This window comes from Notolabrus celidotus, chromosome 22 (genome assembly GCF_009762535.1).
Source record: "Notolabrus celidotus isolate fNotCel1 chromosome 22, fNotCel1.pri, whole genome shotgun sequence".
Lineage (NCBI taxonomy): Eukaryota > Metazoa > Chordata > Actinopteri > Labriformes > Labridae > Notolabrus > Notolabrus celidotus.
In genome coordinates this window covers 14,967,603-14,993,874 of record NC_048293.1, presented here as the reverse complement: position 1 = coordinate 14,993,874, position 26,272 = coordinate 14,967,603, and the positions used below count along the sequence as shown (strand labels likewise).

The following is a 26,272-nucleotide window of genomic DNA, read 5'->3' as shown; positions in this document are numbered from 1 at the left end:
ATGATGTCATCGTGTTTTTTTTTTTTTTTTTTTGATATTGGAAAGCTTCTCCACACCCACTGAGAACACCGTACATGTGTTTTCACAGGCTGACAAATACACTTAACGTGATGTGTTAAATTGGAGAAGTCATTTTTTTAAAATTCGTGAAATGCTAAATGAGCATATTAAGACAATCTGATGCTATGTGATTATACATAATGGTAATAGAGTATTTTATAGATATAATTAAAACGTAGACTTCCGTTTCATGTAGTTTTGTATTTTGTAGTTTTTGATTTTCTGATGCATTTACATATCACTTCGTTTAAAAGCTTAGATTTGTGTATCAGTCACTGCTTGGCTTTGAAATTTCAAAGCATCGCATCTGACACTTAGCACTGTCATATAATAGCTACTAAGTACCCTGCCTGGTGTCCTGGCCAGAGGAGAGCCCCCGGGTGTCATCGAGGGCCAGCTGGAAACCTCCGTCTCAGCCCGAGCAGGCCACCTCCTCTCCCGGGGCTTTTCTACCCTCTTCAGGAATGTGTGATTCTTTTCCAGCGACCCTTTCCCAAAACACCACTCGGTTAGAGAACAGTGCGGCGCTGATCCGCGATGGCACAGCTGTGGTATTGTCTGCTCCCCGGGGTGGTGTGTGACAGTGGCTCCCTCGGCCAGCTTCCATTGTGAAGCCTCAATCAGTGCAGAGTGCTGGTGTCGGCTTTTTGTGTGCTGTTATTTAGCACAGACGACTGGTGCTGGCATGTCTCTGGCACATGCTGTAGAACTGAGGCAGGTCCCATTTTGACACTTCAAAGTGTTTTTTTTGGGAGCTTTTGTTGTGTCCTTGATGGGAACATTGCTTACCAGAGCCATTGTCATTTATTTGATTTTGATTTACCTTTGATCTTTCCTTTTACCCAGAATTGTTGCATGTCTCATTTTTATTCCACTCTGTCACATTGAGCAAAAAGGAAGTTGCTAAATTGGTCATTTTCTCCTCTTACTCTAAATTATTTCCAAGTTTGCGCCTGATTTCAAGCTTCATGCATAATATTTGCCTTTCTGTTAATTACACAAGTGCTGACACTGACACTTTGTTGGGGTGGTTGAGTTCAGGGTTGAGCAGTTTCGTTGTCAGCCGTGTTATTCTCCCGCCACGTCTCAACCAGGCCATTGTCACTGAGCCACGACATTTCAGCACAGCGGCATCCTGCACTGCATTGAGCGGTGATAACAGGGAACACGGCCACTCTGGTGTCAGAATGTGTCCTGCTTTATCCGCACGCCCTGGGAGCAGCCGGCCCGGAGAATGAGCTGTGGAGCAGTTGAGAGGCTGACTGGGACCCAGGTGGTCCCGCGCAGACAGACAGGTCATTTACAGCCCGCACTGTACACACATCACTGGGCTCTCGCAGACTGACAAGCTCTAACAGAGAGATTTGTCAGGCACTCAGGGAGAATAAAGGAGCAGGGGGGGGGAACAGGAGTGTGTGGGTGTCTGAATGTGTGACGGGTGCTGCCTGGCTATCAAACGCAGGAACAAACTTGGTGTAATAACCTCAGACTGTGGACCCCCACGACTGTTCTGCACCCGGTGTAACCCCAAAATCAGCCCCCCTGCTCAGTGTAAGAGCTCCGGGTTAATTGTCATGCAGGGAGGTAAAATTATGGGTGCGGGGGGTCTCTGCACCTCAACAAAAGTCCCCATCTGCCCCCTCCTCCCCACCCTCTTACTCCATCCTCCATCACCCATCCCATCCGTCTTCATCCTTTCCTTCAAGTTACAACTAATTCCTGGAGCGATGCAGTGAGAAAGACGCTGCTATCTCTTACTAAGACCCACTCCTAGACGCCCCATCAACACAGTCCACCCCCCCTTCTTTAAAGTGCACCCTCACACACACACACACACACATACACACACACACACACACACACACACATACACACACATGCATATTCATTCACCAAGCTCGCCTTACAGAGAACACAGAGGAAAAATAGTGGAGAGAAGCAGAGAGAAAACCCAAGAAAAAAAAAAAAGGGGAAGTAGTCAGCAAGCAAGAGTTTTTTTTTTCTTTTCTACCATCCTCTCGCTCTCCCTCTTCTTTTTTTTCCTGATTTACCGCGCTTTCCTCAGAAAGCTCCATTGTTCCCCTAGCCTAAGTCTCATCAGGCCTTTTGTGGCTGACTATCACAGCGGCAGGCAGAGAGCTGGAAATGTATAAATGGTATCATGCCTTGTGATTAATGGCGGTGCTTATGAGTCAGGTCTGATAACGGGCCTGCTCTCTACTCAATTTCAGATACCGTTAATGGAATCTGTCTTCTGCGATTGTAATGTGAGAGCGCCTAATTTGCTATGGAGCTTGAAGCTGTCACCGGCAAGGGATTGTGGGGTCATAAGGGACCTGGCAGCCGTTTGGCCTGCAGCTTGTATCTGCGGTGCTGAATAGAGCAGCTCTCTGCCTGTCAGTTAGCTGATAGGCTGATGAGGACTCTAAGCCACTCCACACAATGGCGGAAAGGGCCATACTGCCTGACTTCCCTAATTGTCGAGCCTGCTCATATTTCAGAGCCAGCATGCCGGGGACTGGGCTGTGTTTTTTTTTCCTTTTCTCTTTTTCCCCTCTCTTCTTGAACTTTTTTTCTTCCTTTTTCTTTATTTCATCCTTTATCCCGCACACTGTCTCACCCCTTTAACGCACACTTCTCGGCACTATTTTTCTTTTCTCCCCCCCTCCCCGCCCTCTTCGTCATTTGTCGCCTCTCCCTCCTCTCTCTCCCTCTCTCCCCCCTCTGTCTCTCATTTTAGTAAGTGGTGGGTCTTAGCGTATGACAGATTATCCCAAGTTTGCTTCAATTACCGCAAAGGAGATGGAGACAGTACAGGAGAGGAGGAAGGGGAAACTTTTGTGCACACATTATATTTAAGAAGCTGAGGATAATAAAGTGCTATCTCCTGCACGGTGGTTTCTGTGCCAGTCTGCTCCAGATCAACCGGCTGCTGTGGAGGGACTTCTCATGATGATATTTGAATGGCCCAATTCATAGAGTGTTTTTCAAGGTCTTGTCCGAGAAGCAAACTTGAGTTGAGGGAAAATTAAAACGGGGCCTAAATTGGTCTGAGGGAAGTGGTGACTTTTTGGAGTGCGACGTTTTAATTTCATGTGAAGCTGCTGACTTTGTTGTATTGCCTTTTTTTTTCCATAGTTGTGTAACTTTGGTTAAAAAGAAAAGAAAGAAAAAAACACACTTATAGTTTGAAATTTCTTAAACTGATTAAGAACAAAAAGTTAGGCTGGGGTTGGTATAGTTAAAGTTTTGTTAGATTAATCTTAGTCATAAACTGCGAGTTAAACTACACATAAATAAATCCTAAGCTCATCTAAAACAGTGAAAAATACATGAGGCCTCTTCTACCTTCACTTTCAGGTTGGCAGGTCCTGGTCCTGGAGCCGTGCTGGCTGGAGGCCTCTTCGCCGTCTCCCGCCTGAGCTGGCAGTGGTCGGTGGTGGCGGAGGTCTTCACCCTCAACAACTTTTTCGTCGGTCTGCTCTTTTTCTTGACCGTCAGCTTCCAATGTGCAGAAAACGCCACAGACAGGAGGAAGGTAACGCTGTCTTCTTCAGGGAAATGATTCACACCTCGTTAAGATATCTTCAACATGATCTCACACTGCTGTAAAATCTTGTACTACTTGTAAATCTTGACCCCTGTCAGATGGCACATTGGGGAGCGCTGTGCTGTGGCTTGGGGCTCTGCAACCAGCACACCTTGGTGCTGTACGTGCTGGTCATCATTCCATGGGTCTTTTACAGACTGTATTCCCACAAGGTAAGTTTGAAGGTCTCATTAATAACAGCTTAGTCTCTAATTGTCCCTGGAGAAGTTGCACCATCTCTTTAAGTGTGTTAAGAGAGCGACCTCATAACAGGCAAGAAATTATATGCAACTTAGTGAAAAGAGGGAAATCAAACATCTGACTTTTAGCAGACAAACTTAAGAAGAGTTTAACTTTTGCCTTATTGAAGATTTGTTTCACTTCCTGAGGGCTTCCTGAGGGCTTGTTGCCATCCCCTTTACAGTGGAGGCACATTTCATACTGTATATTTCATGTGAGGTATTGCGTAATGAAGAAAGCTAAATTGGAGTTTCTTGATCTAAAGTTTTTCTGAATCATAATCAGTTTAACATAAATTTCAGAGAATATCCAAAAGTTGAGAACTCCTCTCTCTGAATAATCTCGACAGGAGCTGTATTTCCGTGTCCTCGTGTCTCTGGGAGCGTGTTTCCTCGCGGGGTTTCTACCGTACATCTACCTGCCTGTCTCCTCCTACTTGAACACAGCGCGTTGGAGCTGGGGTGATCAAACCACGCTGTTTGGCCTGCTGACCCATCTGCTGAGGGCTGAGTACGGCACCTTCAGTCTGGTATGTGGTGGGACAGCACTGTTTCTAAAACTGTGCTGTAGGAAAGTTTCTCTGTTGACATTTAACCATGTATTCCTCTGTTTTCACTGTGTTCTTTTTGTGTTTGCAGGCGAAGACGGAGAGCTCTGTAAACCTGACCTCTATGCTGATGTGAGCCTGGTTTGCCTTGTTCTCATCTTTCTGTCCTTTTTTGCGACCAGACTATGTGGGCATTACTCAAAACGTAATACAAACATAACTGTAGTCACTGTATTCATTACTTAATCAATAGCATTTGCAGTTTCTATTCAAGCTTACTTTAAGTATGGATTTTAAATACTAGCTATTCATCTCAGTGTATGTCTGGGTACTCTTTTTTTTTTTTTTTTAAGTTTCATTTTTGGGGCATTTACACCTTTATTTAGAGAGGTGCAGTGGATAGATCAGGAAATGGGGAGATGGAGGGAGGGAATTACATGAGTGTCAATTAATTGATTGTTATTTCATTTCATTTCATTTTAATTTGATGCTCAGACCATGATCACATGGTACGGAGCCACAGAACATAAATTACAAATAACAAAACAATATAATGATGGCACACTGCATGTTTGAAGTACAGCAGATCTTACTTATACAAAGGAAGGACATTCTTCAGAAAAGCTCCTAATTTACAGATAACTTTCGGCTTATCTGATTGCAAAAGTAGAATTAATTTAAACACAGAGGGACGTTTGAAATAATACCTGGGTATGAACCTCTCTCTATTATTCAGAATGCTTGTGTTCTTGCATTCAAACAAAAAATGGTACTCATCGCCCACACGATCATTATTACAGAGATTACAAATCCTCTGTTTTCTATCCAGGCCTTTATACCTTCCAGTGACCTTCGGGATCCTGGTGTTATTCGTTCTAAAATTACAGATAGCCTGTCTATACTTCTGGTTTTCAGATAACAAATATATTTCTAGTTTAACATTTCGTTTAAATTGTACATATAAATCACATGATGTCATTTTATCCAGTTCACCTTGCCACTTTTGCAGAAACTGATCTTTAAGCCTCTGTTCAACAGTTCGTCTAAGCCAGTTAATGTTACACTGCTGTGTGATCCAGAGGTAAGACAGGCCACAGTCATCCAGTATCTGTTTAACCTTTGAAACCCATGGTGATGCATAGGCAGCTGTGTGCTGTGTGTTAAGAACTTACCTGAACAAATGTTTTTGTTTTGATTTTATATCACGTGGAACAAACATCATGTGGTCTCATATTTTGTTCAGCTTATCAGGGAGGTGTTTAAATTTAAAGCATGTTTTGATGTGAATCAGCTGACTGAAGGTGTTGCACACAGCAGAGACGTTCAGCTGGCGGCTGCAGCTGAGTGACAGGTCTCCACGAGTGCTTTTTTCCTCTGCCGCCGGACTGGTTAGGACCTGGTTGCGCTCTCGGCTTTCTGAATTAGAACGAGTAGACAGAAAACTGGACACTGTGAGTCCAAAATATGTTTCTGTTCAGTTCTCTTGTTGCAGTAAATCCACATGTTGTAGTCTGAGCCTCCACTTTTATGATGGTATGTCCGCGGAGATTATGAGCCTGCTCCACATGTTGATATTCAGTGTTTAACATTTTGAACACCTCAATATAATCCGTAGCTATTCAATTCTGTCAGTTATATATATTGTGTCATGAAGGAAATTTTGATTCAGGAGAAAAAAAGTTTTTTTTAAATGATTAATCAATAATTGATCATTAACATATCCAAAGATCGATCACGGAATATACTTGAATTTTACATCCCTAGACATGAAGGAAAAGGGCAACAGCCCGCTTTATGGGTGCAACTTAACCATTAATCTAAATTTACATCATATGATCATTTTTTATTATTATTGTTATTTTTTAAGTTATGTTTTTGGGCATTTTCGCCATTATTAGATAGGAAAGCTGGAGATAGACAGGAAATGTAGGGAGTGGAGAGCAGGGGAAGACATGCAGCCAATGTTAAGGGCCGAGAGTCGAGCCTGTGACTGCTGCAAAGAGGACTATAGCCTCTGTATATGGGGCCCGTGCTTAGACCGCTAGACCAACAGCGCCCTATCAAACCAAACAAGCCCTCCAAAACACAAAGTGACGTCCCAAAACGTCTAGCCTTTTTTGTTTGTCTCACAAAGATATTAAACAGAACAAAGCGGCATCTTGGATGTATGCTAACTTGTTGATTGTTGTTCATCCAGCTCATGCTTATCAAACAATCAGTGTCACACTGGTCATATATTTTTCATCCGAGCTTTAGGCTGCATTATAGTGCAGACAAGAACTACATTGTGCAATGTGTTGTTGTTAGGAGTGTGTGAAACCTTGGTTTGATGTTTCTACATGGACAATATGTTGTAGAATAGAGAAGCAAAGAAACAAGAGGAATAACACAGGGAGTTTGATTGGGCACTTGTCAGGCACGGTAAGGCCACATGCAGGTCAAGTGATGGAGTACCTGAGTACTTTCCTTTGTGCTGGTTCTGGTGTTTTACACAGGTTTAACCACAGACACTCCGATCTGTTCTGAGAGCCTGCAGTCATTTGTGCAGCCGGTCCCTCTCTCCCTCTCTTCTCCCCAGCAGCTTTTGTTCTTCCCATTCCACTCTCTCCCATCAAAGCAGAACTGAACCTGCTTAGAGGGCCAAATCGCTGTGTTCTGTTTCTCCAGCAGTTTGAAATGATCACTCAGCTCTGGTGTTTAAGCGTGACAAGCTGTGATGACAGACACTGCAATAGAGCTGGAGAAATTGTATTTTTCCACTCCAGCAACACCCCCACCCCCCCTCCATCCCTCCTTCCACTGCCACCTCCTCTGCCCGATTCCCTCCCCTGCTCCCTTCTACCATCACCACCACCACAGCAGTCATCCCACTCCTGGTATCTCTCTCCAGCTGACGGGATGGGGGTGCATGTACGTCTTAAGACCCCCCACTACCAGCCCCCCCTCCGCCAGGCACCCACCCCTTCCCATCACCCCTGCTGCTTGATGGACAAGCACACCTTCAAGATGGGGAAGAGAGGCGAACATGACAGGCATGTCGCACTGGAGACGTAAAACCCACTGGAGAAGCTGACACACACACCCACAAACACACGCGTGTGAGCACATTCACACATAGTGTACATTGGGAGATATAGAGACTCAATAAGCTGTCAAATAGAGATGGGTATTAAGGAAGAGGCAGGAAACTATCTCTATGCTCTGAGCAAGCGCTTGCTGACTGACAGGCGCTGTGAAGAGAGGATGGGGCAGCGGGGGGGTGGATGACACAGTCATTCGTATCTGTCAATCCGATTGAAAGGAGGAGCGCACAGTCCAAGGAGTTTGTTTTGATAGGGGATGGAGGGCATTTCATAATTGGTGTCCTTGAGTTCAGTAGCAGGAAGGGTAATTGAGCTTGTCTTTGGTGTCCGTCATACACTCTGTAGTATATATATATATGTGTTTGTGTGTGTTCAGGGCTCAGTTGGACCACTGCCTGGCGGACCTTTCGCTTCCTGTTCTGGCTCTGGCAGGAACAGGCTTCCTCCTCTCCTCACGGGACAGGTAGGATGAGCGAGGAGCCGGCACACAAAGCACCAAACTCTGTCACACACATCTCGGCAGCCACTTCAACCAAAAATCTAATCCCCTGCAGTAAGAGACGGGGAACAAAACCACTGACAAAACGCTGATCTCAGGAAAATGGAATACAAAAAAACACTGAGCCACCTAACTGTCAAGCTGTCGCGACGCTCCACATTCAAATCAAGACAGGTTGATGTGTGTTTTAAATTTCCACAAACATGTTTGTGTGTACAAGTTAATCACTCCTTGTATGTATCTGTTTGTGGCAGTGTGGCGGTTTGATCCAGTTAGTCATTACAGCAGAGCCTTTCCTGGGGTCTGCGGGGTGGAGCTGATAAAGCCCAGTGACGCCTGGGGGGCTCTGTAGGGCACCGACCAACCCCTGCCCCCCCCCCCCTCTCTCTCTGGGGATGCAACTTCACTGCATACAAACACAGATGAAACAGAGCAAGGTCAATTCAAAGGATGCCAAAAGGAAAGGAAAACAAATGCCAAATATATTACTTTATAAAATGCGTATATCTTTCACACATTGTGCATAATTTTCAGGGAATAAAAAACAAAAACACAGAATCTTGACAGTATGAGTTCGTGGCCAGGCAGTGGAGCACATCAGATCAATTCGTTGGCAGGAAAAGCAGAAGTCATTTTCTAAGGCTTGAAAGTGTCTCTTCAGGTTCAGATGATGATTTGTTATTGCCATAAGGCTAGCGTGTTTTCTTTTTAGTGTATAAGTACATTTTACAGCTGTACTGTAATGAGTTTGTGATTCAGCGCTTGGCAGCAGCTCATTATGACTCAGTCTGCATTAGAAAATCAATCATGCACCTCTTAGCTGGCTGGCGTATACATTTGCCCCCGGGCTTGTGATCTCCATCCCTGCATTAATATTTTTTACGGACTTATTCAAAACAAGTATATATTCACAGAGAACACAGACAACGGAATACATCTGACTTGATATGTGGAAATTGTAGTCCAGGGGTCTACAGAGCAACATTTAAGCAGTGATAATGAAATGAGAGGAGTAATTGTGTCCTGTAACTAAACCCCTTTCCTACCCCAGGATGTGTCGCTCTGTGGTCTGGCTGCTGACTGCCATGCTGGTGTTGTACTCACTGTTTTTCGCTTGGAGAGCCAACCTAGACATCAGCAGACCATTACTACTCGGAGTGGTGAGATATGAGACTTGAACTCTTTTTTTGCATCCTTTCGGTCCGTTTCTGTTGTTTTCAGTGAAATGCATTGTTCCAAAATTCGGGATCTATGTATGCAGAACACAAACCTGTGAATAAGACTGATGAGAGAGCAGTGTGGACGAGTGCTGATTTAAGGATGGAACAGTTATTTCACTCAAGATTGCACTGAGAGCAGAAAATAAGAGTGTGCCTCGTGTGCTCATTTGTGAACGCCTCTCCTTTTCTTTTGCAGGTTGAGCGTTTCTGGCTCCAGAGCGATGCTGCAGTGTGTGTGCTGGCAGGCCTCGGCTTGAGCCGGACACACACGGAGCTGGAGAGGAGGCTAGGCTGTGGGGGGCTGTGGAAGACCACAGGCTGGGTCCTCACTCTGGGTCTGCTGGCACATATGGTGCACACCAATCACAGGTGAGCACTTTTCTCTGTTACAGTAACAAACGTTATCAATGGGTGAATCGAAAACACAGAAGGGAGTCCTCGATTTGAAACATTCATGACCGTAAGAACAGGAAGTGGGGTATCTTAAAGGGGAAGAAAGCTTTTAACTGTCTTTGTGCACAATCCTGACCACTCATTACATTCAGCAAAGTTCACAATGTGCAGGTTCTGTGCAGCCGTGTAGTTCTTTCAAGTCCCATCTTTTTTTCATCATGTGGAGTTTGCAATCCTGCTAGCCACGGATAGTCAATCTCAGCTAACGGTTACTTTGATAGTCGCGACGTATGGACCAATTTGCAGAGACTTGCACCTCACACTCGTTTATACAGGGTTGTTTCCATGTATATTGTATTGGTCACATCAGTATGTTCTTTTGTCACTTCAGATGACAAAAAAGGTACAAACAACAGTGCATCTTACTCTACTCTACATGTTGTTGCTTGATTGTTTGAGTCTGCAAAACATCAGCTATCAAATAAAACACTGAGGTGAAACTGCTGCCTTTAAGTCCTGAGACTGTTGTTGACGTCTTCATGCGTTTTGGGCACGGTGTAGAATTCCTTTCGACTTTCTTTGAATGAAAACACCCTCAAAGTGAGTCCTCCGCCTCGCTCTCTTGTCATCATTTCATATCTGGAGCGAAAACTTCCGTCCACTTAACTTCAGTTCCACTTCAGCTGCTCTAAAGTTGCAGCAAAAAGCCATCAGCTGTCTTTAGGGCTCGCACAGAAAGTTGATTTTGAAACATACATTTCACAAAAGTAATTCTTCAAGAACTATATTTCCTCCCTGATAGCATCAGAGAATCTTTACCTCCATAATTATTTTTATGGCTGCTTGCGATTGCTCTACAGGCATTGGTGATTACAGCCTCTGATAGCGGTTGTCCTGATCTCCAAGCAGGGAATCTGTGTGCATTCATCCCGTGAATAAATTAACTGTACTGTGTGTTCTGAAGGAACTACACCTGACCAAAATGTCACCTTAGTTACTTTGTAATACTTCTGTTGAGTAAAGTTGAAGTGAAGTAAAAACTCCCCTCTCATTCTGCTTCCCTCTAAAACCCCATGCAGAAGTTTTCCCTGAGTCAACCTGATTTGTTTCTGCTCCGCGCTTCATACTGCAGGTCTGAACTCCTCATGTCAGGTTTCTCTCTGCTCACCCCATGGTAGGGGCTGAAGAGAGGCACGGTTAGCACATAGATTCCACTCACAGAGCTCAGTCTGAGATGTTAGCTGTCCGAGGAGGCAGATTACACCGGCGTAGTGCTGGGGAGTGCCAGACAGCCATCACTGAGCGGCTTTGATCAAGGGGAGAGCATGGCCTGTGCTGTCAGAGCCATCACACCTGTCTCCCCATGATTAGATAGGCAGCCACAGCGCTCTGCGGAGTGGAAGGGGCGGGGGCACTGACAACTTACCCTCAGAGCACCTTGAAAGCGTACCTACAAGCAGCGACTCACTCTCATACACACAGTTTTACTGATCTCACACATTTCTAAGCGGGGGTAAAGATGCACTCAACCTCTTTTTAAATTCTCGTATACTCAGCTTGTGTTTTCATGATGTTATATACAGTATGATGGTGTTTGTGTTGACGATCTTAGGGAGTGTGATCAGAGCGGAAACAGCGTGGTGGAGAGGTTCGGCAGGGAGCTTCTGGCCTCCGCACCAAACGACTCGATCATCCTAACCAGAGGAGATCTGCCTGGAAACTCAATGCGCTACTTATACTACTGCGAGGGGGTTCGACCTGATGTACGCCTGGTGGACCAGGAGGTTAGAGCTCTGAAATGTCCAGTTTCTTCTTCTTTTTGATGAGTCTCACAAGGTTTTTATGAAGTTTTGATATTCACTCCCACCACACGAACATCTAAGAACAGTTTTATTTATGAAACAAAATACAAGTAAAGAAATAAATGAATATTATATACATTTATTATGGACTGATGACTGGAAGTAGCTCTCTTGATTTATAAGTTTGGTGCATAATCATTAGTTTGTACATCTCTACACACAAACTTCTCTGATTAAAAGAAGATGCAAAAGCAATAACTTTCAATTTAAGACTATAAAATTGAATCAAAGGAAATTCAAGCTCTTTAAAATCTCAATTTAGGAGCAAAAAGCTGCTGACGTTGTTTATAAGTCCTTTCGTTGAAGTGATTTGTACCCTGGCTGCTAATTTGACCACTAATCACATCAGATACAAAGAGGCAAACAGAGTTTGTGTGGTACTCCTTCCTTCTTCCCAGATGATGACATACAGTTGGTACGTAGCCAAGCTGGCGCAGCACCACCCAGGGGTTCACTTCCCCGGCCGCTTGTGGGACCCCGTCCACCCTGAGGAGAAAGATACCTTCAGCCTGGAGCAGTTTCTGTTGCACAACACAGAGTGAGTCACTGACACACAGGCAGAGAGCAAAGAGAGAGAGAGCATTAAAAGGGTGGTCTGAAAGGATAAATAGAAGGCTGTAAAAAGGAGAGAGAGAGTGAATTGGGAGGGCAACAATGGTCCAAATGAACAAGTGGGTGATCTAATGAGGCAGAGATCAGGGGAATGATCCACACAGCGGTAAGTGCAGGCAGAAGATAGGCTGGTAGAACTGTGGAGGCCATAAAAGGAGTCTGATGAAGTACAGAAGCCGTCTAATCTACTTGATTTGGTTAAACAGTCTCTTGTGGACTCGCTGCTGCTCCCTGCTCTCATCTCTGACTCCTCCAAGAGGAAATGAGATCAGGAGACCGGCTGGGGACTTGTTAATACCAAGCCCACCAGGGGGCAGTGTTTGCCAGGCCAACGTGCCCGTCTCTCTGTGGGGCAACACTGACCTGTGGGATTAACCTCCAGGGCCCGAGGCAGGAGGGGAGCTAGGAGGTGTTCGGATGTGAGGAAATATTTGTCTACATGGTGTTTGTGTTTGTCTCATCATCAGCTGACAGCTGCAGAGAGAAGGAGGGTTCATAAATGTTAGATTTCTTTTCTGCAGGAGGAGTGTGGTCGCCTGCATCGGGCTGCCTGAAGGAGACCGCAGCTGGGAGCAGAGCTTCTCCCGATGGCCTTGGGGTGTGTGTGACATCTTGGTGCCTGCTCAGAGGCAGTTCCACCCTGAAAGGTGGGCCCAGTGGACACGCAACATGTACAACTGGACGGAGCTGCACGACAGGTGCATACACACGCACACACACATGCACACACACACATACACACACATTCAGAATAACAAAAAAATCTCTGGACAGATATTTTTCAAACCTTTAAATATGCATTTTTCTTATTGTCCTCCTCTTAAGCAGCATTAGTTTGAATAAATTGTCTTAATTATTTGACTCAAATGTGTTCTTTGCTCTCCCACTCCTTCAATAAAGTGCATACATCAAAATTACACTGAGTGATATAAGTACAGCACATTTCACATTTCCTGTATTTCTGCTCGACAAATTATTTGTATTTGTAAACTTTGAGATCTGAACTGGAGCTTGATTTTAGATTCAGAGGATTTGAACTGGCTGGAGTGAAAGAGATCATTGGGTTTAAATTTGGGGAGTCATACTTGAAAAATCCTCCTCGGTAAAAACAAGTCATAGATTTAGATGAAACTAAAAGTATACACTTATTAAGTTGCAACGTTTTGCCCCTCATCTGTCTGTGGTCTCCAGCCATCCTCCATCAGACTCCACAGAGCTCCCCCTCAGTGAGGTTGTTCTCTGTTCCTCACGCTGTGATCCAGCTCTTTGTGAATTTAACCAGAGCAGACATCAGGCCCTCAGCCATCTGAAATGAGACTGAAGATGAAAAATAATGAGTTTCTTATTGCATTTTGTCAATAACTGTGTCAAAAGTAGAATTAGTCAAAGCTCCATATTCTGTTCCTGTTGCCAGCAGCCCTTCATTCACTCAGATATCCGCGGCTGAATACTGTGACATTATTTCCTGCACTCTCACGACAAGCGTGTCCGTCGATGCCCACAAGCCAAATATTAGCTCGGGAGCCCGGCTAAAATATTCTTTTGAAGAAGAGGTCAAGTGTTTACAGTCAACAAAGTGAAAAAAGGAGAGATTTGGTTTTACTGCATGTCTAATGTGTTTGCTGGTATTGTTGCTCCATCATTTAATGTTTATGCAGCAAACATCCATGTTTAGTGTATCAAAATCTGCACAGTGGAGTGGAACAATATTCTCATAAATAATCATTTATAGTTAGTGAAACTCTGCTGAACAGCCTGAAGCTTCTGGGATGAAAAACGTGTTTTTTTTTTCTTCGTGTGAACAGTTTCCATCCTGCGACCTGGGAGCATGTTGCTAATGAGGAGATGTGGCAAGCCAGGTACGGCGAAGCTTTCACTGAAGTACTTTTGTCTGCAGAGAGGTTGTATACTTTGCAGATAAAAAGCTGCGTCACGATGCATACTAGCTCCCTAGAACATCTCCATAAACCAGTCTTGTGTAGTAGAGCATCTACATGTACATTCTATTTGGTATCGGCATCTACATAAATCACTCCATTGGAGTGGTGCGTCTGTGAGTGTGGATCTGCATGGCTCATCCATCCAGCACTTAGCCCTGAGCCTGCGTGCTTTGTTTCAGGATGAAGACGGCTTTCTTTCTGTTTGACCTGGCAGAAAGGATGCAGGGAGAGGGGAGCGCTCGCCTCTTTGAGCTGTCTTACACTGTGAGTCTGACCCCAACAAACACGCAGTGACACCGTCATTCACCATAATGGAGCAGATTTAAGTGCCAAACAAGGCAAAGTATGACATATTCAGAGGCTTTGGCTTGTTTTTTTTTAACATCTGCTTTTATATGTGTGTGTGTCGTTGTGTGTTTGTGTTTGTGTTTGCCGGACAGCTGTATAAGGAGATTGTAGAGGCCCACTCAGACTACCCTCCTAACTGGGACAAGAACTTGGCACTGGCCAGCGAGAGGCTGCTCCGCTCTGGTCAACAGGGGCACAGTCCAGACAGCCTGCTGACCTGCAGCACCAAGCACTTTAGTCTGTACTTAGAGAAGGACCCCACGGATCCCCAGGCGCCCGCAGTACGCTCAGCCATTACTCACCTGCTGCAAGAGAGGGACAGACTCCGCCAGAGAAAGAGGCCAACCCCGTAACAGGATCCAGGGAGACCTTTACAGAGCTGAAACACTGAGAGAGTGAGCCCAGCGGAAGAGCTGCACACTGGAGATGAGTCTCCTCAGTGTTAATGTGGCTGTCCAGAGTTTTGCTGATGTTTTGTGTACATGGATGAGGTCAAATACAACATATGAGTTGCTGTTTAAGAAGAATGCTGATGCAGAATAGCTGGTCTACAGAAATCAAAACAGAACTCTGCAACAAGGACGCAGAACTTCCCCTCGGCCTCGCTTCATTCTGTGAAGTTTGACCTGGAACAGAGCTTGACTTGAGGAGGCCTTGACTGACCCCAATCAAGCGATGCGTGCTCCCCTTAAACTCACGCATTCGATTGCTTTATCGTTACATCGCACTCCCTCTTCCTCTCTTCTTCTGCTCTCACAGCTTTTAACGTGCTGATTATTTTGCCTCAGCCTCTGCTCTAGTTCTCTTTTTCTCACATTAGGATGGCAAGGCCGAGATTGAGGGAAAACCAATTTGGGGGCAGAAATGGGGGATTAGAGCGGCTGTTTAATCTAGGACAGACTTGTGCTATGCCACACAGTCCCCACTCCGCATAACCAGCCCCACCCACCCACCCACCCACCCCTCTATCCTTCCATCAGTCCATCTTAGATGGTCCTTTAAATGTTTAAAACTAATGGATTCGATGAGTGTTTTTTTCCCTCTCTTCCTTCGTAACGGGAGGGCTGTAATCCTTCATGGATTTAAATGAAATGTGAAATGTCACAATGCCAGAGACCCTTTTAGAGGTGCGTTTTTGTGTGTGTTGATTTGTGTTTGCATGTGGACATGTATGTGTGTGTGTGTGTGTTTGTGTGTGAGAGAACATGCTTAAATCTCCACCCAAGCCTTTTCACTGCCTGAACCGCGTATAAGCATAGTCGATAAACAGATCGGCACACTGAAAAGCAAAGAGCTTTGATCGTCATAGAGGCACAAAGTCATGCAAACTCCAGGGACAAACGGAGACACGCAAGACCATGCGCTTCCCAGCTCGCAGGAAAATGGACTTTTATCCCTGTGAGGGTTACTGAAGAGACAACGTGGCATGCAAACACTGCGAACAGACCAGAGTCACCCGTCTTTGACGTGCTCTCAGGGTCCGAAACCTCAATTACAGACTGTTTCTGTAAATACTTGTGATGATGTTAATGAACCTACTGCCATGGAAGCTGTTATGCGGAGGTCAAAGCAGTGTATGGCCATAAGCTTTCTAAAACTCAGCTGGAGGAGCCTGCTGTTTGAGATACTACTAGAAAGCGAAGGACAGTTTGTGCACGTGTAGTTTTCCCAGAATGTAATCTGCCCTCTCTGTTCGCAGGAATGGTTAGCGGCTGTCAGCTGGCTGGATGATGAGATTCGACCTGCTGTAGCACAGATGGTTTGGTTTCTCATAAAAAGGGAAAACTGTCACTCTGCTTTATACTGATAAAACTATTTCAATAAAGATGTTTATTTTGATGTATTTTGGACCTTCGTTTCACCGTTGATTCGCCTTTTCAGGCCTCAAATATTGATCATATTTGTTCAACCATTCCTGTTCTGTTATTGTGTTTAAATCATCACCATTCCCTCTCTTTTTATGCCCTCTTTGTCATTTCCACTTTACTTTCTTCCTGTCCTCCCTTTTGTCATCCTCCTCTTGTCCTCCATCCTGTCATCCCCTCTCACCCTGTCTTTCCTGAACCCCCCCTGTTCCTCTCCTCTCCCCTGTCTCTGAGAGTCAGTTGCCCACCCTAAATCAGCAAGCTGCCGAGGATTGTGGGAACCCATGGAATCGCCGTGACCAGGGATGCAGGCAGGGAGCCACAGCAACGCTGGAATGTGGGGCGTCTGAGGAGATAAGAGCTGTGAGCCCAGCCAAGGAGAGGGGAGGGATGCAGCAGGAGAGGAGCGAGGAGGAAGAGGAGGAGGAGGAGGAGGGGGGGACGAGGCAGAACGAGGAGGGTGAGACGGAAACAGGGAGAGCAGCAAGTCTGTGAATGGGGAGACAGAAACACAACACCATAAACAGCCCAGAGAGCAAGACAGAGAAAGAGGGGCGGAGGACTTAGGGGGGCACACACTGGAGATGGGAAGCCAGCCTTATTCCTCTTTGCATTTCATTTACATCCCTGGCCGTATCGACCAATCGGATTGGGAGCAAAGCCCAGGGCTTAGGAGGGGAATAAAAAGACAAAATGCCTTTGCTGCTCTCATCCCTCCCTGATAATACCCCTTCTGTTTTTCTTTTCTCTTTTTCTCCCGTCTATAAGTAGATACTGTCCGAAATGCCAGCGGAAAAGCGACACCTCCGCTTGCTGTGTATCTCAGATAGACCGAGCGGGAGCAGGGGCTGAAAAGACAGCTTTAGCAACTGGGCCTATCTCCTCTCCTCTCCTCTCCTCTCTCTGGCTGGATGGAAGCTTGTGGAGTGGAGGGAGGCGGAGGGCCGGGGTGTGTTGGTTCGCGTTTGGGAAGAGAATAGAGGGTGTGAGAGGCATGATATACTGAGCTGGCCGCAGATTTTGCAGAATCTCACTCTGGGTAAAACTTTGCCCGCAGATCCCATTCCTAAGCATGAGAAACCTGTTTCAAGGATGTTTACGAGGTGCCACCCATCTTTGTGGAGGGTGCCAATGCCTGCGAACAAACTCCACACGTATTTTTAGCTTTGGATTGTAGTTATTCTACCGTACTAAGTTGCAGGGTTACGTGAAATGGCAACTCTTGTCATATAAGGACTTTGATCTCTTTAATAAGGGCGCATGTTCAAGAACTTTAAAACACCTTTAACATATTTAAAGCTCAAGTCACTTTGCCTTAATTCAATGTTTTCCTATGAGCTCACGGATGTGTATTGGGTAGAGTTAGGCCCATTAGCGTCAGTCTGTGTTGACGTGGCGCCCTGATTGACTTGTCTCAGGTTCTTGTTTGCTGTCACTCCCGATGTGTGTATCTCTCAGTGTGTGGTAGCCACTGTTTGTACATCAGGTGTAGAATGTTTGCAGGTTTACTGAGTGTATTTGTCCAGGTGTTTGTAGTGTTCTCCATTATGTTCCTGTTTGTGTTTGTGTTTGTGTTGCTTTTGCATCTATTGTGTCAGAACGGTCAAAGTGTTGCTCTGTTTTCTGAGTGTCTTTCCTGAATATAAAGGACTGGGCCATTGTCTTGGTGCTCATGTCTTTGTGTAGGCGCAGCCAGACTATTGTGCTAACACTGGACCCAGTGCTGGCATGGCTGCTGATATAGAGCTTATTGAAAGTGATTGTTGTTGCACAGACGAGAGTTCATCTCAATAGACGTCTGCAGCAAAGCATTCAGACATAGAGGGGGTCCTTTACCTGCTGCAGCCAGACGCATGTGAAAGATAAAGTCACCTTAGGACCCTATGTGGGGCCCCTCCACCTTCACAGCATCCTCGCCCTCCTCAGCCTGACCAACCTCACCCGTCTAGTAAAACAAACCAAACAATAGAGGCAGATATGTGAGGGATTAGAGGTCAGAGGGTTGGGAAATGCGACATCTCCATTTCCAGGATCAATCTTCAACTGCTCAGTAATCTCTGGCCCCGGGCCCTGCATACCTCCAGTGGTCTCTCTGGCTGAAGGTTGGCATTGCCAGGCTGGTGCTCCTGCTGGGTGTGGGGTGCTGATAGGATAGTGGGGGGTGTGGTGGTAACCTGATTGTGTGGATAAATGGAGGAGCAGAGGCATGAGAGACAACAAAGGTCCTCTCTTTAATCCAGACCTCCTTAATCTTCATAGATTGATATGTTTTCTCCTTGTGTACGACACACGATGTTACTGTGTCTCTGTTCTGTGAGTGCAGGAATTTGTAAAGTTAGTTTTCAGCCGTAAATTTGTAAACGTGGAATAACTTTGAGTCCTTCTGAGCAAGCAGAATATTATCCCCAAGTTCCCGTTGTTATCTTGTGTACACACATTTGTTTATTTGATACATCCCCTCTCCACTACCGCTCCTCTGTATATCAAAGACAGCAGTGCAGAGCGCAATTGAAAATGGCTACCGTGGATAAAGGTCTCTCTCTGCTTTTACAGCGAAGAGGCAGAAAAAGCCTCATTCTCCGCTCTCTTCTTAGATCTATTTAAATAATTGAGGAGTAAACTGACAAATTAGGCACCTTTATGGACGCCCCTGGGCTCTCTCTGGGGTCCTTCAGTTTCCCCCAACACAAGCAGAGTGCCACCAGCCACAGGATAATATCTCTGTGCTTTGAGAGGGTGGGGAAGGAGGGGGGTAGTGGACCAGGAGGGGTTTCGCCAATCAAGCGGGCCACACTTCCTCCCCCAGGTTCTAATTTTGTGCCACATTAAAGAGCTCGGCCTCCATTTAGGACACAGAGAAGCATTTTCATAATTTGCCGGGTCTCTCGGCTAGCTCGGGGTGCCTTTTCTCCCTCTCTCTCCTCCCTCTCTCGCTCTCGCTCCGTGTCTGAATGGAAGGCCTGGGGAGGAAGACGGGTAATTCATTCGCCTCCTTTCAACCAACCAGCTTCAGTTCTGCATAATGTTGCTGCTAGGTGTGTAAAGCAGCTAATATTTATCTCCCTAATAATTCTCTATTAGACCTGAATATTATTTGCCGTATAAAAGCCAACACTGCTCATTGTCAGCGATACAAAAATGGTGTCATTCACGTTTTGTTGTCACATTAAGGCTGATTCTTTTGTGTGTGTTTAGCCTTTTATGAAGGATGATATAGGGGATCTAATCTGTGACCAAGCAGCCACACATCTGTGATATGAATATTGATCAAATCTGTGATTGAGTATACATACACTACAAAATCTAGGTTAAAGTTGTTTCATTTCCTGTTGCTGACACCATCCATTCATGCTCTGCAGCATGCGTAAGCATTGATTCATATGTGATTGGTCACATAATTCACAGTCTCAGGGGGCATTTCATCGCTGACAGACAAGCTAATCTAAAATCCCCCAATTTACAAATGAAAATCCCACCATCCAATTGAGCTAATAGAGGGACTTGAATGGGATAATAAGATGTGGTGTAATACTGTGTAAAAAGCCTGTAATGTTGTGTTGGTGTAAGAGCCTGTGTGACTGGATGTTTGACTGTTTGCAGTGATTACAGGGGCCTGCGGGCCTGGCGGCGGCTCCGTGGCTGGGACAGGGAGCTTCTCCCTGGGCAAGGAGATACGCCTGTCTGCCCCTTCTGCTGGAGCTACAGGGACCAGGATGTCAGGAGGGAGAGTGCTCCCTGTGAGCTCCCTCTCTCACTCTCTCTCTCTCTCTCTCTCTCTCTCTCTCTCTCTTTCACTCTCTGTCTCTTTCTGTCTGTCTCTCGTTCCCGGTCTCGCTGTGTCTGTACTATTGCAGTGCTTGCAGATGTGCACAAACAAGGGAGGATTAAAGCAAAACGAATCTAAACAGACAAATGGAATTAGAGTGATGGGTGTCGGTGGGCTGGTTCACAGTGATAAACATAATGACGCTCAGTATGTGTGTGCGTGTGTGTGCGAGTGTGTTCCTGTGTCTGGGGGATTATCAGTGGTTAGGTGTGTGGTGTGTATGGCTGGGTGACTGCTTCTGGGTGTCTTTGTGTGTTTGCCTATCTGTCTATGTTTTTGTAATTATGTGTGTGTATATTTACTTGCTCTCTACTTGTGTGTGTGATAAATGTGTTATTCTACGTTGCCTCACAAAAACAAGTTTCTGTGCCCTCTGCATGTGTGTGGATATGTTTCTCTGTTTTTCCTGTTGGTCGGGGGTCACATTTTCTTCCTGTCATTCATGGTGTTTGTTTGTATTTGTGTACCGGAGCTGCTTCCTAAGCCTGTACGTCTCTACTGGACAAAAAAATCTTCCCCCAATATTGACATATGCCCAGAAAATGAGAGGTTTGTAGAATATGAATATAATCTTGCATGGGGCTGTGCAGTTTATGATCCGATGCTGTGTGTGGACGTGTTTTCTTGTGGCAGGGGTCTGTGTGTTTGTGCGCTGAGGAGGTCAGGAGTGTGGAGGAGCCAGCAGGGGGGCGAGTGATCAACAGTCTGGGGCTCCCCTGCCGAGGGGCTCTGAGATTAGGGCTAAACCCTGCCCTGCCAGATGGGCAGCACACATCCCCAACATCGCACACCAGCACCTTTAGGACTGAGCTCGCCCTGCCCCCTTCCTCTGTGGTACCATGGACTCACTAGTACGCCTCTCAACAGACTCACAGGTCAATAAAAATGCACTGACATGATTACAATCAATTCATCTACAACAGCTTAACGCGTTTCAAAGAAACCCTTAAATGCATCAAAATAATACCCCCAAGAATCTCTGCGTGTTTAATATCAAGACTTCTTTCTTCCCAACATCCATCTAGTGAATGCATCATCCATCATCTCCTCTCAGGACCGCACAGGATGGCGGCGTGCAGGAGACACGACTGAGATGAGGTACTCTTCAAAGTGTCAGCCAGTGCACAGAATGACCAGTCAGCAGGTTCAGGGGTATCAGTAATGAAACTTACAGGTTGTTTTGATGTGCTGTATTTCAGAGCCACAGGCAACACTGAAATGATAGTGTGTGTGTGAGAGTGTGCAGGAGCGTGTGTGTGTGTGGGTATACTTGTGGCTCAGGAATCAGCAGTGTGTTGATTGCTTCATGCTTGACTGTAATCACACATTTGGCCCTAAATGATCTCCAGCTGAGATCCTAAATCACTAGATTAGTGTATATATTTCTTAAGTTATCTATGCACCCATTTATGTTCTCTGCATGATTTACTCAGTTCATTTACACTTGGTTTGCTCTTAAAGAGGCGTAAACTGGGATTTTTATGGTTGCAAAACGGTCTGATATGGCCACTTTGGTAACCTGGTGCCACATGATGTGTTAAGTGTCAGGTTCTTGCTGTTTTTAATGGATTAACACAGAAGCAACCGGTCTGAAAGAGCTGTTGGCATCTCATAGGTGCCTAGCTAAATAATCCTGATATATCAGTCAGCATCGCCATGTCAAGATCTCTACCCTCCTGGTAGCAGAAAAAAAGTGCACATATTTAAGTTCAGTAATGTACAGCGTCAAGCTGCCCCACATCATTGTGTTCTACCTGGATCCCCTGCTCCCCTGGCATGACTTAGGAAACCGTCTCTGCTTTGGTAGAAAGCAGATTACATGAGTAAAGTGTACAAACAAATGACAGATTACAGGCTGTGAACATGTTTCAGTCTAATGCCCTTTCAACAAGCACTGCTCAGCACAATGCTTCCCTCTCCCCAAGCTAAACTTGGATTTCCCCTCTGATGCGAAGGCCTGCTGGCCAGCTGCGTCTTCCACCAAGAGCATAACCTCTGTAATGACACTGTTCCACACGACTGGCCTGTCTCCTCCGCTGGTATTAGTTAGGCTTTGGAGTTCAAGTGACTACGGGGTTTAAACACGGATTTTTTAAAAAGAAAACGGGGGGAAGAAAGACTCGCTGTTGTTCTTGAAAAGCTGTGTTTATCCAGGATTAGAGACACCAACATGTTAATAATTGTTTCTCACAGAACTGCAAAGAAGCACTTTCCTGTAATCCCCTAATCAGGCATTACACCTCTGAGCGAAGCCACAACGCAGGCGCGTGGTGTGTGTGACGCAGCACGCCCACACTGTGTAATACACCCACGTCTTCCCCGACACCACACCCACTCTCTACAAAAGCACCTGCACTATTCAGATCATTGTAAATCCACCTTTCTGCACACTCTTCATCCATTCAGCCAAAAAAGGAATATGAGAAACAATAGTGCTTTATTCTGTCCTTCTGTTTTTGGATGATGCATCTGCAGACATTTAGAACTTTGCAAGGATACTGATTTATCTTTACTTTTCAGTCTACTAAGTACATTCTGTTGTCGGCCTGTGCAAAGGTGGATTATAATACTCAGCTTACAAGTTTTTCTTAAGTTAGTGTGAAGCAAAGGAAGCCCTTTTTACCTCCCCAAGGTCATTTGTCTTATTTCGTACAGTGATCCATCGTCTCTTTCAGAATAAAAGACTACAAAGAAAGAAAAGTCTCATTCTTAGACCATGTTGAGACTACTCTCTGTGCCCTGCATGAGTGATATGGCGAGGAGGTTGAAAGTGTTGCCTCTTCTGATGTTAAGGTCACATAGTTTGCTGGTGGCTGGTCAGCATGTCAGCTGTCCTCTGTAGTACAGTGGTTAAGGGTCAGACATGAGGCCACTGTACATGCTGAGATGATGACAGGTCTGAGGCTACTACTAGGAATGTGAGGCCACAGGTTGTCAGAATGGGAGTTAGCTGTTAGCTTTAATTTTGCTTTAAATTCTTCAGAATATGTTTTCATATCGTATATCAGGATGACTCGCAATGAAGATAGTTGCCATCATGTTGCACTTTGATTTTCTTGTGAGAGATGTAATAGAAATGCTTCATTGAAATGCTTGTTTGTCCAGATGCGTGCACGTGTAACCCGCCCCCACCCCTGTGTAGAATGTCAGTCTTTCCATTTTTACGTTTTTTTTAATTTTTCAAGCCCATTGTTGATGCTGAGTGTTTGTTTGTCGTCCCCCCGATCTCTGCCCCCTTGTCTCCTTGCAGGGCCTGGTGGGAGAGTGCGATGAGGGGATCGGCAGGGATTAACCTGGGGAATTTAATTAGTGGAGCTGTCGTCCCGGCCCTTAACATTTCAATCTCCCTGGGCTGGCTGGCTCGCTGGAGCTGGACCTGTGATGGCCAGCAGCTGGGGAGGGAGGGAAGGGGAGGGAGGGGAGGGATGTTGGGTGCAGAGGCAAGACACGTTTTGACAAACAGATTAGTCTAGCACCCTGATGGAGTGTTTCTGATGGGGGGAGGAGATGGGAGCACAGAGGGGCTCAAAAATAGACTTCAATTGTGTATTGACTCGTGCACACAATATCTTTGCTTTAAAACATGGTAATAATCAGCTGTGGCCATTAGAGGAAGCACATTTTGTTTTTTAATCCCTTACATAGACCAGAGACTGAACATAAACATGGACGACGCACCTCCATCTCCTCCAATTGTGAAAAATGAATCCAAAATATCACTGTGATGGGCGCTGACATATTCCTCTGGTGACATATTTTGGAACGGAGGCATGTGCTGAAGAGGAATGGAGGTCACACCTGTTCTGCTAACCTAAACACACAAAGAACTTATCAATACAACTATACATAATTCATTGATAGTACAACAGATTCATGAGTCGCTTTGAAGCGGACAGTTAAAGTCATACCAAGTTCAATCACTCTTGTGTCAGTGTTCTTTATGCTTCTGCTCGCTGTTCCTCCTCTACGCTGATGATCGGCTAAAGAGCGCTAAGGGAGCTGCATTTGTCAACCAGTCACCTCTTATAAATACTTAAAACTCAACTTCTTTAACAAATAAAATTGTGACGATAAATTAGCATGATATGAACTTACTACTTTAACAGAAACCATGTTTGATAAAATTTTACTTGACGTGTCTTTTGATTTTTCTAGTTTGACCCAAGATCCATTAGTTCAAATGGAGGGGGTGGGTTTCATGAAGTATACTACAGCCAGTCACCAGGATGGGGTTAAAATGTTTTTGGCATCCCTTTTGGGAAGCTGTTGTGCTGTACAAAGACTATATTAAACATGGACGCAGTCTCTGTGACTAACTATTTGTTTTTGAAGAGGTGTTATGAAGCTCAAAGATGAAGGTCGCCATATTGGAAACGCTGACTACAACTACCTTCAGGCTTACCTAGAATCTACCTTAGAGCTGAAGCTGGCAAACACCAGTAAAGTTATCACCTGTCAATCAAATAGGCCACGCCCTGGATTATGGCAAAATATGTGTGACACTTTACCTCATAATAATCATAACAGATGAGTTGTAACAGAAATTAAACACTCCGTATATTGTCAGGAAGACCAGAGCTGTGTATTGTGTTGGGCTGTAAACTTGTTATATATTAATTTTTAAATGGGAATTGTAATATGGGCTTTAATGGGGGTTCCTTGGCTTTTAGAGCCAGCCTTCAGTGAACACTCAAGGAGCTGCAGTTTTATGCTGATTAATTTGATCCATTTAACAACATTGGAAGTTGCTATTGCAATATAGCGAGCAAATTTAACCAAAGTTAAAAAAAAAAAAACCACCAGAAAACCTATTTTCGACCCATAGTTTTATGACTGGATCAATAGTTTTTCGGTTTGCAATTGACCTGTTTAGAGTTCAAAGTTGAATATCTTAAAAATGTTGGAATCATTTTAATTAATACAATGTTGATATCTTATTCATTTGTACATTTCACCGTGTCCTGTCTTGTAGCAGTGACTGGTGAACAGTTGAAACAGGCAGCCAGTGGGCTTGGGGTGATAACTACTCAATCTGAAGCCACACAGTTGCATTGTAATCCTGATGCTAAACTCCCCATTAACCCATCTGGGACCCTACAACAGCCCACCCACTCGCCCCCACCTGCTCAGCAAACACACACACACACACACTGACACATACACACACTCACACTCGAGGGACTGTGTCTGTATGTTTGAAGTGCTGTCTGTCCTGTTAGCGCCTGCTAGCCGGGAGGTCATGTCCAGCAAATTAAAAAAGCTGCTGCAGGAATGTCGCCAAGTCCCACAGGAGCACCCAGCGCCCCGTCCCTCTCCCAGCAGCTGACCTGCTGGTCACTGGTGAATCCCCTGTTTGTATTCCACACACCACCTCGGCTCTGGGGAGCGGGTCCCAGAAGCCCCCTGTGGGACCGCTGATAATTTAAGTCAAACATTATGTCCCCGCTTGTTTGACACCCTTTTAAAGCTTTTCAATCACATGTGTTTGTTACAGTCCATCGCCTCGCCTCGGAGCTCTATCCATGTCGCACCCTCTCACAGACCTAATCAGTTCTGTTTGATCATCATTCCTCGTGTCCAAACTATTGATTTCCTGTAGGGATCCAATTGGTTGACTTAGTGAGAATAGGTTGGATGTCTTTTAAAATTGTATTTTAGAATAAATTATAATCAGAAAACATTGAGGCAGTGTGACATAAACTCCCCTCCCCCCAGCATGCCCCTCCTGGTGCATGGCGGGCCAGTGTCAGTGTGCCACTAATTAAGGACTCGTAAAGAGCCATGGAGCATACTCATTAATGAACTGTAGCATCCTTACTGTCCATGGAGTGAGAGAAAAGGGGAGGGAGGGGCTGATTCACTGTGACAGTCTGATGAACTCGTGGCTCGTGGTTCAGTTGGTGCCCAGAAGGTCAGAAGAGACTCGCAGGGATGAAGAATAAAGTTAGACAATCAATGTTTTTCCCACTGATTGTTAAAAACAAGTTTGTTTATTTCTAAGTAAAGCATTTATGTAAATCTTGAATTTGATTTTAAAGATTTTTTATAGATTTTATTTATTTATTTATTTATTTATTTAACCTTTATTTAACCAGGTGAGTTAATTGAGAACCAATTCTCATTTGCAATAACGACCTGGACGAGGAGGCAACACAGGTGGCATGACAATAAATAAAAGACAAAACAAG

At 45.1% G+C, this 26,272-nt stretch overlaps 1 protein-coding gene across 2 annotated transcripts in view; it reads left to right on the top strand.

The window, feature by feature from the left end:
• Window positions 1–26,272, top strand: part of tmem260 (transmembrane protein 260) — a 60,258-nt gene that overhangs the window by 14,120 nt on the left and 19,866 nt on the right. Inside the window, exons 4-16 of one of the 2 annotated variants that reach the window (XM_034675121.1) lie at window positions 3,421–3,598; window positions 3,709–3,822; window positions 4,239–4,418; window positions 4,528–4,568; window positions 7,896–7,982; window positions 9,070–9,178; window positions 9,435–9,607; window positions 11,244–11,415; window positions 11,892–12,031; window positions 12,627–12,803; window positions 13,911–13,964; window positions 14,225–14,309; window positions 14,486–16,236. In XM_034675121.1, the coding sequence (XP_034531012.1) occupies window positions 3,421–3,598; window positions 3,709–3,822; window positions 4,239–4,418; window positions 4,528–4,568; window positions 7,896–7,982; window positions 9,070–9,178; window positions 9,435–9,607; window positions 11,244–11,415; window positions 11,892–12,031; window positions 12,627–12,803; window positions 13,911–13,964; window positions 14,225–14,309; window positions 14,486–14,746 (1,771 nt within the window). In that variant the 3' untranslated portion in view covers window positions 14,747–16,236. Of the gene's footprint in view, window positions 1–3,420; window positions 3,599–3,708; window positions 3,823–4,238; window positions 4,419–4,527; window positions 4,569–7,895; window positions 7,983–9,069; window positions 9,179–9,434; window positions 9,608–11,243; window positions 11,416–11,891; window positions 12,032–12,626; window positions 12,804–13,910; window positions 13,965–14,224; window positions 14,310–14,485; window positions 19,294–19,858; window positions 20,960–21,109; window positions 21,183–26,272 lie in introns of those variants that run through there. The other variant, XR_004629637.1, reaches the window with a different exon arrangement.